The sequence below is a fragment of the Chelonia mydas genome, chromosome 1, assembly GCF_015237465.2.
Source record: "Chelonia mydas isolate rCheMyd1 chromosome 1, rCheMyd1.pri.v2, whole genome shotgun sequence".
Taxonomy (NCBI): Eukaryota; Metazoa; Chordata; order Testudines; family Cheloniidae; genus Chelonia; species Chelonia mydas.
Genome location: NC_057849.1, coordinates 334,404,613 through 334,416,684, shown reverse-complemented (window position 1 = coordinate 334,416,684; position 12,072 = coordinate 334,404,613). Strand labels below are relative to the sequence as shown.

Genomic DNA, 12,072 nt, shown 5'->3' with positions numbered 1-12,072 from the left:
CCCCAAGTCCATGGCCACGAATCTCAGAGCCCCAGTCAACTGACTTGGGCTTGTGCTACAGGGCAAAAAAACAGCTGTGTAGATGTTCAGCGTCGGGCTGGAGCCTGCGATCCAAGACCCTCCCTGCTCATTGGGTTTCAGAGCCCAGGCTCCAGCTTGAATGTTTACACTGCTATTTTTAGCCCATTAGTGGGAGCCCAAGTCAGTTGACCTGGGCTCTGAGGCTTGCTGCCTTGAGTCTTTTCTTGCAGTGCAGACATATTCCACTCCCTGGAGTGGATTCAATTGGGGAATGGATGCTCAGAGAGCAATCATCCTGTCAGCTGGGAACACTAAGGACAGGAAGGCAGGGTGATGGGATGCAGGGTCTCAGGACAGTGAGGTTTTTCCCTCTCCCTCCCCGGAGGGCAGGTCATGGGGGAAATTTAGGGCATGTCTACACTAGAAAGCTTATAGTGGCACAGCTGTACCAATGCAATTGCACTGCTGTAAGATCACTCGGGTAGCTGCTCTAAGCTGATGGGAGAGAGCTCTCCCGTTGACATAATTAATCCACTCCCAACGAGCGGTGGTAGCTATGTCGGCAAGAGATCCTCCCCCACTGACATAGTGCTGTCCACACTGGTGCTTCTGTTGGTGTAACTTATGTCGCTCAGAAGGGTGTTTTATCGCACCCCTGAGCGACGTAAATTATACCGACAAAAGTGCTAGTTTAGACATAGCCTTACTTCCAATTGTATTTTGCTGCATAAGGTTGTACTGGGTGAAGGGGACTCAATCAACACCACAATGGGGCTTATCAACTCGGAATATCCAGTCTGTTTGTGGTGGTCCAAAGGGCAGAGAAGGGAGCCTATTACACCAGGTATGGAAAAGTTTGAGACCCTCTAGAGGCGCATACTTGGCATTGGTTCCAAGAGCTTGCATCTGAAAGATGAACACAGCAAGACAGGACATATTGGGAAATTATCATGGGCTTGCTGCTTGTGGGCTTCATGAAAGAAAAGTGTTTTTAAGGGGTATCTGTAAGAGGAGAGGATAGTGACTTTGTGAACAAAAACTGGGAGACGATAGCAGTGTAAGAGGCAGCATAGAAATGTGTTAGGTAGGAGGTCAGACTATATGGTCACAACGGTCCCTTCTGGCCTTAAAACTTGTGGATCTAAAAAGGCCCAAAGATGAAATGCTTCAATTACTTACATCTATTTAAACTCATTTTTTTAATTAAAAAAAATCATCTCTAATGGACAACTGGGCAGAACTACCACAGTTGACAATGATTGGGTCTGAATAGATCTGCTAAGAAGGGTGGGGGTGGAAGTGGGGGTGAAGAGAAAAACAGACTGGCAAAAGTTCACACACTCCCAGAGGAAATTTTACACCTCAGCTTAGGGAATTTTCAAGAGGAGTTCACTAATAGGTGGCCCTACCTTGAACTGCTGTAGTTCCACAGAGCAGACCTGGATTTGAATATGGATTCAGTGTAAAATTCCTGCATCTCGATTGTACATGAAGGATTGTACCTCAGTACTTGGCTCTGAAGGCAGCTCAGAGTCATGTGAGTTACCTGCCGATATCTAGGGAGGGATTATTCCTATCTAAAAGAAAGAGGGTACTTTGTAAGTCCCTCAAGATGAAACCCTCTGCACCCCAAGTAACTGGAAGCCTGAATGAAAATCCCTCAGGTCAGGGCAACTGTCAAGGTCCATTCTGGGGGTTGGCAACCTTGAAAGTATCTGATGTGGAAGATACCGTGACTGCCTACTACAGACCAACATTTAACTAGTTTAACTCTGAGGTAAATCTAGGTGGGACTGCATCTTCTTGATGGTAGAGAAACTGTACAATCGCTAACACATGAAAAATAAAAAGAATACTTTCACTATTTTGGTGCAACAGCTGTTTGAGCTCTGTTGGTAACAGCTTTTACAGTAACACAAACACTGTTGTTTACATACCAAGAAGAGACATTGAATGGAGCACAAAAGTCAACCTTCCCAGGTCTGTAATGTCCTAATAACATCAGCCACAATGCCCTGGCTGTGGTGCCAGATGTTTGAATGAACAAAACAAAACTGCCATCACACCAGAAAGAGTACGATGGCAAAAAACAATATGTCTGAGAAATGGAGGACAAAAACTGAGAGAGGAAGCATCTCTATTTCCCCAAACTTCTGAGGGCGAAATGCTCAGATAGGCAGTGGTGAGCTGGAGCCGGTTCGCTAGAACCGGTTGTTAAATTTACAAGCCCTTTTAGAACCAGTTGTTCCGCGAGGGGCAACCAGTTCTAAAAGGGCTTCTAAATTTAACCGGCCAAAAGTGGCACCTTAGGCGCCAACTCCACGGGTGCTCCAGCCCTGGATACACTGGAGGGTACGGATAGGATACAGAGGGTCCTAGACAAATTAGAGGATTGAGCCAAAAGAAATCTGATGAGGTTCAACAAGGACAAGTGCAGAGTCCTGCACTTAGGACGGAAGAATCCCATGCACAGCTACAGACTAGGGACCGAATGGCTAGGCAGCAGTTCTGCAGGGGTTACAGTGGATGAGAAGCTGGATATGAGTCAACAGTGTGCCCTTGTTGCCAAGAAGGCCAAATGGCATTTTGGGCTGTATAAGTAGGGGCATTGCCAGCAGATCGAGGGACGTGATCTTTCCCCTCTATTCGACATTGGTGAGGCCTCATCTGGAGTACTGTGTCCAGTTTTGGGCCCCACACTACAAGAAGGATGTGAAAAAATTGCAAAGCGTCCAGCAGAAGGCAACAAAAATGATTAGGGGACTGGAACACATGACTTATGAGGAGAGGCTGAGGGAACTAGTTTGTTTAGTCTGCAGAAGAGAAGAATGAGGGGAGATTCGATAGCTGCTTTCAACTACCTGAAAGGGGGTTCCAAAGTAGCAGATGACAGAACGAGGAGTAATGGTCTCAAGTTGCAGTGGGGAAGGTTTAGGTTGGATATTAGGAAAAACTTTTTCACTAGGAGGGTGGTGAAGCACTGGAATGTGTTACTTAGTGAGGTGGTGGAATCTCCTTCCTTTGAAGTTTTTAAGATCAGGCTTGACAAAGCCCTGGCTGGGATGATTTAGTTGGGGGATTGGTCCTGCTTTGAGCGGGGGGGACTAGATGACCTCCTAAGGTCCCTTCCAACCCTGATATTCTATGATTCTATGACTGAATGGAAACTGGAATACCAGGTGTCCCACCATCTTGGTAAGCAGCAGGGGGTATGATGCAGTCAACATCCTAGTCCTCATTCACCACCCAAACGACTAAATGTCTTACCTCTGCCCTGCCTTGCCTTATCTCTGCCATCCCAGGAGCAGGAACGCAGTATTGAGGTCTGTGAGCCAGGAAGTTTCTTCTGTGCTCTGGGTATTGTTCTAAGCTCCTCTGAATCCTCTGCAGCTGCCTGCATATAGCTGATGGTCTTCTGAAACTCTAGTACAATATATAGCATCTTGATCTATAAAAATAATGGTTTTCACTTTAGTAGCACCTTTAATCCTAGTATCTCAAAGAATTTTATAACCCCCCTCCCACCATGCATCCCTATATGATGTGTAAATATACTGATCCAAATTCAGCTGAGGAACTGAAGCACAACACTTACCTGGCTCACTCATGGCCACACATGAAGTTTTATGGCACAGCTAGGAATTGAATCCAGGGGTGAGATTCTGTGCTTTGCCTTTTGGAGGCACAGCACGGAACTCGCAGCCCTGGGAAAGGGTAGGGAACTATGGTGGTTTTAAGCCGCGTTTGCCCACAAATCTATTCCTCTACCTAAGACCGGGGAAAGATGCAGCTAAAGGACTGTCAAACAGCATCCACCGATAGCAGCAGGCTCCAATGTCCCTAAAAAGGCACATTGAATTCCTTCTCTAAACTGAGGCACTTCTAATCACAGGTTTCACAGTGGCCTATCCCCAACCCTCCTTAGGAAGCATAATTGTAGTTTATCAGAAAAGCTTAGCTCCTGTATATGTCTCTTTCAGTAAGGTCGTGCTTTTTAAGCCCACTTTTCTAGCCGGGCTGCTTTGGTAAATTTCTACTGCTCTGAGCTTGCAAGCTGTTTATAATCCTACTTTAATGGAGAACCTATACAAAATATAACTTTGTTTACGCTATGGGGTCGATTGATTTTAGTTAACTTAATTTCAAAGTGGTTACAGCCTGCTAAGGATGTAGGCGTGCTATAGATACAACATGCGGCGGTGGCTTTTTTTATATTATTATTATTATTTATTATTTTATTTTAAACAATACAAGTTTCCTCTGATTCAGAGCATTCATGCAGTCTCATTATACTTCACATTTTCAGCCTTCATAATGCATCATTCAGTCATTTTTTCCCCTATTGTAGTCTCAAACTATTGTTGGTAATTTCTTTTCATTTCTCTCCTTAGGTTGTTGTTTCGTAACATTTTATACAAGAAAAGCTGCACTTGAGGCACAGAATGCACTGCACAATATTAAAACTTTACCTGGGGTGAGTACATTTTCTTTCTGAACCTAATCACTTTATCACTACAAAATAGCTGCTTTTCTGAAGAGGCTAGTTATAGGCTGTTAGTGCCAAAAATGACTTTGGTCTTTTCGAAGGAGGGTTGCTGACCTGATAATTCACATACAGTAGCTATGCCAATTGGCCAGTCCAGTAGCGATGGCATTAGCTTGGAAGAAAACTGCTCTTATACGGAATGTCCCCTGGCTGGAAATAATAGTGATCCCTGCTGGGTAGCAGCGGCTGCTGAAGTGGACTAAGATTTTTCAGGGGGGTGGGGGGTGGCGGAGGAGAAGGCAAATAGGAAAACAAAACTTCACACACCAGGATTTCTTTTTTTCCGAAGCGTCTGGTTTGTTTTGTTTTGGTTTTTTGAGGGGGAAGGGCGGAAAAGGACCAAATGTAGCCAGCATAGGCATAATGGTTTCTAAACAATACGCAGCAGTTACTTCAATGGCTGTGTACTGAAGTACATTAGAAAATATTATAATGTAATTGTATTCAAAATGTTCTCCTATTTTGTTTTGTTTTTCAGCAATCTGTAACCACTAATGTATTACAGTGACAGTTATAATACATACAGTTGTACTAGTGATCAGTTGCTTATGTGTGTAATATGTAACAAGTAATCTTTAAATTCTAAATTACAGTCATAATCATCACGTTTCAAGGTAGTAACTTGATAATCACAAGTTTTTGGAGTTAAACAATCGGTCAATTTAGTATTTTACATCATTCTGTTGGATACAGCTGCGTAATCGTCACATGTGGAATAAAAAACTCAAGTACTTGTTTGCAGTGTAAGGTTCCAAACAGAAATGAAGACAAAAGGCACAGTAAAAATATAGCTTTTGTTGATAGGTATAGGTTCCACACCACTTGATTTAACAGATACATGGCAAAAAAACTCTGCTTTAGCTCCCATGTGCTGCATGTGAATTCAGCTCCATGTGTTTGAAAAATAAGGATCTGGCTGGTGGGAGAGTCATGGAATTTACCAGGGAAAATGAACTACAGAGAACATGGGTGAGGTAATATCTTTTATTGGACAATCTTCTGTGGTGAGAGAGACAAGCTTACACAGAGCTCTTCTCCAGGTCTGGGAAACTTACTCAGGGTGTCACCACTAAATATTTAAGCCAGTTTGATGATCTAAATGTGAAATAGCTATGACACAAAAGTCCTGCAATAGCAGAATGGATATCCTCCTTTAGTTTTACGTGGAAGCCACTGAGGGAGAGGGTGCTAGAAAGTCCTCTAAGTTCTAGCCCAGATACAGGGAAATAAACGAAAAGCTTTGTTGCTTGGTATAACATGTCTCAGACTCCAAGGGCTGCCCCGCTGAGCCTCCTTTCTCTTTGTGCAGCCCACAGAAGGACCTGTCAAAGTTGCACTCCCAGCTTATGAGGAAGCTCAAGAATGTGCCCTAAATGGAGCAGGAAGAAAAAAGGGGCCATGTGCCTCTCCCCACACTCCCTGAGACCAGGCTGGAGTGTGGGCCAGCCCCGCCGGGGGCTGCTGATGCAGCCTGCTCCATCCACAAAAAGAGTTCAGCCTGCATGCCAGACATCTCAGAGAGAGACAATCCTTCCCTGAGCCCCTCATGTGTGGTTCAGCTCTGCACGGCTCTGTACTTGGGCCAGTAGCTAACTGCTGCAATTTGCATCTCCCGCTTCTTTTTCACCAGTCATTGTGGGGCTGGTGTCTGGACTGTTTTTACCAGTGTTGCCAAGCATTCAAAGAACATCAGACTGGCTCAAAAATCACAAAAATTTTAAAAACTATAGATTTTGGATTCTTTGTTTAATTTTGCCTTCTAGTTTTTCAACCTTTAGGGGTCACACTTCCACGTTTTTCTCTGCAATTTTTAGTGTAAGAAACTTACCTTTTTTTCAAAAAATGAAAGGTGAGATTATCACATAATTACATGATTCAAAGTGCTGGGGCAACACTGGATTTTACTTTCAGAGCACAAGTTGCACCTAATTATTAAAGGAAAATAGAATAATCCAAGCATAGATCCATCACCAGTGTTGGATGCACACATTATTCTACTATATTCTGTATATGCTGCATGCTAATATTTTATAGAGGTTCTAGCACCTTGTTACACTGAAGCAGTGTTTTCACAAAACAACTTCATTGTAAGTTAGCAAGGTTCACTCTTTCTGGAGCTGCAATTTGCATACTGAGAACATTGGATTCTACTTCCCTTTAATTGGAGATCCAGCCCAGTTTCACTGCAGGCCGGATCTAGTCCCCACTGAAGATTATGAAAAGAATCTCATTAACGTCAGTGTCTTTGGATCAGGCTACATTAGCAGTTTCTACTGAATGTGAAGGAACCAGCATACAGATTTCATGGCTGAACATGCACCTAATCTCTTTCTGCACAAGCAGGAACCATCTCCAGTTGCCATTGGGCACCAGACTGGATTTGCACAAGAGGAGAATTGGGACCAGTATGTGCTTGACATTGTGCCTCATCCTGCTTCATTGTGATACTAGATTTTGTTTGTGTGTGGTTCAGTAGTAAAAGACATCTCCTGCAACTAAAAGAATCTCTAGGTTCTTGGATTAATTGTATTGCTTTTGTGCTTCCTATGTCTCATCCTCTAAATGAAGGCCTGATCCAAAGGCCACAGTGAAAGACTCGGATCAGCTCCAGCGGGTTTTGTATTGGGCCCCATATGAAAACCAGAAAAAGCTTCTTAATGCTTGGGCTTTGTTTTACATTCATTTGCTTATGTTCCACTATCCATTTCAACTTATCTTGGCAATGCACTGTACTCTGCTCTTTTTTTAGTCTAGTTTTAGCTGGTAACCCACATCTTTAGCAGGGAGATGAATATATTGATGTTGCATCTACTCCTTTGAGTTTCAGCCTTTTAGTGGACATGAAGAAAATGGGACCAGACATAAATGATTAAATGCAGATTCTTGGAAGAAAATATTGCAGGGTGCCTTGCTGTTTGATTACCAGCCTTGGAATTAGTCAACATTTCCATAATTCTAAACCAATATACACCTGTTTTCCCACTGTGATGTGAAGGCACAACTTAATTTAACAGAAACCCCGCTGTGCTAAATCTCTCATTAAATACCAAGCTAGTTCTGTAATTTAAAGTTGCAGCATCACTATTTTAACCAAATTTCCTTTGTATTATGAAATTAATAAGTTAATCATGTACTCCAAGACTTTTTTTTTTAACAGCAACAACAAAAAAGGAAGCTGAAGAAGAACATAGCACCAGCTGACATCTCAAGGCTTTTCTGGTTTTAATCATATTCAGGAGGATACAATCATGTAAAAGCTTTTATATGTACCAGTATATATAATTGTGTCAAACATTTTCAGCATAATCTAGGATCCAATAGCTTCTTTCTACTCTTGATTAGTATCATTTTTCCTTTAGCTATGAAAATCCTTGTCATATAAAGGAGTTTTTATCATCCAAATAAACTTGTGTTTTTAGGTACCATTTACAGGATAGTATCTTCTCTTGACAGAGAACAAAAAACAGTGTCAAAGGAATACAAGCTGAAGTTGATATTCCGTGCATATCAGCAAAACAGATAAACTTCCTGTTGCTTACTCTGTCTTGATGTCAACATTACTAATAGTATTTACATCTTCTAAACAATGACTCTGAACTTCTGAACAAATGTTATATTAGAAATTATATCACAAACTATTCTAGTTCATGGAGAAAGGCCATAGTGGATGCAATTTATAAAATTCTAATTACTTTTAAGTTATTTATTTCTATGTGGAAGTGTTGGTTTTAAAAAAAAAGTAGAAAACCTAATTCTTCTTCGAGTAGCGTCCCTATGGGTGATCCACTCTAGGCATGCTTGTGTCCCTGCACTACTGATCGGAGAACTTCGGTAGCAGTGTCTGTTAGGCCCTATAATGGTCCCCACTCGGGGTCTGGTTGGGAAGCGTGGCCTAGTGGTCACACCCACAACCCCAGACTGCCAAGGGGGTTTTATATTGTATGTGCAACACACTCATTGTGACCAGGTCTGCCAGGCAATATGCCTTTTTTCAAAGGGCTCTCCTATGTCATGTCCATCTCGTTGGCTGTGACACTGTGCACTGTATGCTCATCAGATCTCATGAAATATGGTCCGATTATTATTTGTGAGGGAGACCTCCCAGGGCAATCCAGGGTGCTGCATGTTAGTCGTGTTAGTGATCCAGTAGCTGGCACTCTCCCATCTGAACCAGTAATGAAGCAGTGCTACAGCAAGTTGCTAGGGAGCACAGTGCTGTTGAAGATGCTATATACTGGCTAAGAAGTAAAACTTAGATCACGACCACTTAGTAGTCATCCAAGGTCCCACTTTAAAGATAGCACTTTCAGAAAAAAGCAAGTGTGTTAATCCCAGTGCCTACTTTAAACTACAATTTGGGGTAGTTATGGCGTGCCTACTTAAATATTCCCTCTCCAAATTCAGTAGAAGAATTTAACCTTCACTTCCGCTGCTAAAAACCTTTCTGTAATGTTGCTAGTGCTAAACAACTGCTACGTTCCACCCAGAGTTTTGCGACACTGCTGTACTTCAGTGACTGTCCGGTGATCCTTATATGTCATATGCAGTCTATAAAGCCCTTTTTATGATTTTTCTGGATGAAAGGGTCTGTCTGCAGTACAACCCTGTTTATGGGATGGTCTCTGTAGACATCTGAAACCTTCAGATAAAGAAAAATGTGAAAGAAATGTCAGAATTGGCTTGCCAGCAGTAAGGAGGCTGTGTTGTGGATGCCCATCCCAAAAACATAGCCGAGGATATAGCTCGATGTGCTTCTGGAGATCTGAGATTTCAGAACAACTGGGGGATGTAACTGAATATTGCTTAGTTCAGTGTTTTGGTTATGGGTTTAGATCCTCAGCGCGCATAAATCAATGTAGCTCTATTGTAAACAACTCCATTTTGCACATACTGAGGATCCAGCCCAATATGGTGTGTTGTCAGGGTGCACATCTCGTTATCTCTACATACTTTCTATAAATAAAAAGCAGTAACATTAAAGGATTTAAATGCTTTTCATCTGGAAAAGAAATACAAGGATATATTTGAATGCCGAGTCTGGTGTTTTGTCTTATTCTGGAGCTGTACATCATTTCACTTGCAGCACTGCTGGAATCTCTTAATGAATTTGCTCCCAGGATATATTCTGTAAGTATTTTCAGCAGTGGAGAGGAGCAGTCATTGAAAAGCATGCCACCACAACTCCATTTATTAATAAAAGCCTATTTCTCATGCACAATGCCAGGACAATTAAAAAGGCAACCAGTGGATATAGAAAACAGTTGGCTAAACAGCGTCCTAAGCAATGATAAACACAATGAAGTTTCCTTTGTGGTTGATTTTTATCCAGCGGCAGCCAAATATCAAAGTGATATCAAAGGGAAGCTACCCATTAATTAATTCAAACTGACTTCACAAAGCAATCCCATGCCTTTGCTGATATCTGATTCTGACAACTTCCTAATCCTCACAAGTTGTCATTAGGAGTGGCATTAAACCAGCCTGCAATCAATCCCAGCTCTTGCTCCACTGTATCTCAGAGATGCACAGTCTCTCAGCGTGGTGGGCGAGGAAAGCAACTTTTCTTCTGAGAGAACAATTTGCAAGTAGAATTTACAATCTGCCAGAGAGTCTTACAAGCAGATCGACCTCTGTCATACGCACCGGACACCCCTCTCCCCCTCCCCCTACCCACCAGTTACAGCCGAAACAGGTGCCTGTTTCACTTGGTGGAAAATACTCTTACAGGGCAAAAAGAAGCTTTGCAAGGAAAGGAATAATCCTTGGGAGTCTGTAATGATCTTTTAAAAGCATACGTACATCCTTATTATTGATTCAGAACTACAGAACCTGAGATACAGGAGATGAGATTGGGGGGAAGATAAAACATTAAGCAGGAGAAGAGAGATGTTTTTAACCATAATTTAAAAAGAACGTATCTCCAAAATGTAGATAAATGAAGGTAACAATTCCACTTGTGGACTTAAACAAAACACTCTCGTGGTTCTCACTGTTACTAGAATCCCTCAGTGAGATTACAGCGTCCTGTAGAATTTCAAGGTATGCGATGCCTTTTATATTTTCATTCAAGTGTGAATGATCTTAATGACTGAAAGGAGCTTGTGTTTGTGTTCTAGACCATCGCTCGAGTGGGTATCCGCTAGACAGCAACTAATATTATTTTGTGGCCAAAATCATGACAATACCTCCAAGTAAAATGTGCTGGAGTATTGCATGGGGTGTTTATTTCAAAGACTGTGTTAAAAACAAAGTGTTAAAATGCTGTTCTGTGGGACAGCAACCCCAGCGTCTACGGCAGCCTTGGTGTAGATGGTGCATTTATATCTATAAGAGCAAGAGAGAGGGAAAAGAATTGTTTTTGATGATGCATAGAGGGGAGGATAAAATTATAAAATATGAATAAAACTACATGAAGGAAAAATTAGTGACTATAGGGGAAAAATGGGATCTGTTCAGTTTTCTAAAGGAAATGAGATGAAAGCCTAATCCTTAGGGGTACTTGAGTTGGGAAAATGTTAGAAATCATACTGTAGGGAATAATCCTACATTGGCTTGAGGACAGTCTAGATGACCGAATAGATTCTTCCCATCTCCAATTCCTATGATAAGAAATTTATCTGGTTGTTTGAACGCACAATCCTCGCTCGCCATATATGCAAAAATAAATATGGTTGAAAAAGAAAGAGATGGTATTTAAGAACGACTGTGAATTGGCCATGTATTTAAATGCTCTGTTTATATTAATAATTCCTCTATTATGTGATTCTGGTTTTGTTTGGTAGGATTTTCCATGCATGCTGCAGGTATGAAGATATAACCCAGCTCATGTTATATGGCCCCTTTGCGTAGTACTATTGGTGTAATCTGTCTCTAAATTTTGTTGACCCAGGGAGGATGACCCCAATGGAAAGGGGGATGAACTGGTAACATAGAGCTAACAAAGAGGCTCCTTTGCCTCTCATCCTCCCTGCTGACAGTATGGCAAGCAAAAGAGGGGGTAGCTAGACAAAAGTGGGTCATGGCTGTGGACCACGACAGTCTTCGGCTGTTTTTTCATTCAACCTCTAGCGGCCTGATAGAAGTCACAGCGTCCCGGTTGCTGCTTTAACCTTGTGCAGGGGAAACCGCCTGCACAAAGCAGTTGCAGGTCCAGGACAGTGCATAGCCAGTAATGTGACCCCTGGCTGCAGGGAGGGTGAACAATGTCCAAGCCCTCGTGTTAGTTTTATGCCATCAGAGGATCAAGCTTATACTGGGGATATCCTCCCTAGGCCAGTTAAACTTTATGCCACTTGTGCAAAGCATCCCTTGACCTGTGCTCTTTGGCTGTAGCTGAGGGTCTGCCCCATAAAACACAATACAGAGAGAGAACCCTGTAGTCTTTGCACAGGCAAAGATTCTAGTGAAATGTAAGGGAGTTTTCCTGTATAAGGAATAAGTAAGGAAACAAGTATTTGCATATACTATATGTTATGTGTGGTATATAAGAAAAAATCAGAACACAT

At 42.2% G+C, this 12,072-nt stretch overlaps 1 protein-coding gene across 1 annotated transcript in view; it reads left to right on the top strand.

The window, feature by feature from the left end:
- The window catches only part of CELF2 (CUGBP Elav-like family member 2), a 317,343-nt gene that overhangs the window by 202,177 nt on the left and 103,094 nt on the right, over positions 1 to 12,072 (top strand). The window contains 1 exon segment of the mRNA XM_043553037.1: positions 4,413 to 4,495. Within this exon segment, the coding sequence (XP_043408972.1) occupies positions 4,413 to 4,495 (83 nt within the window).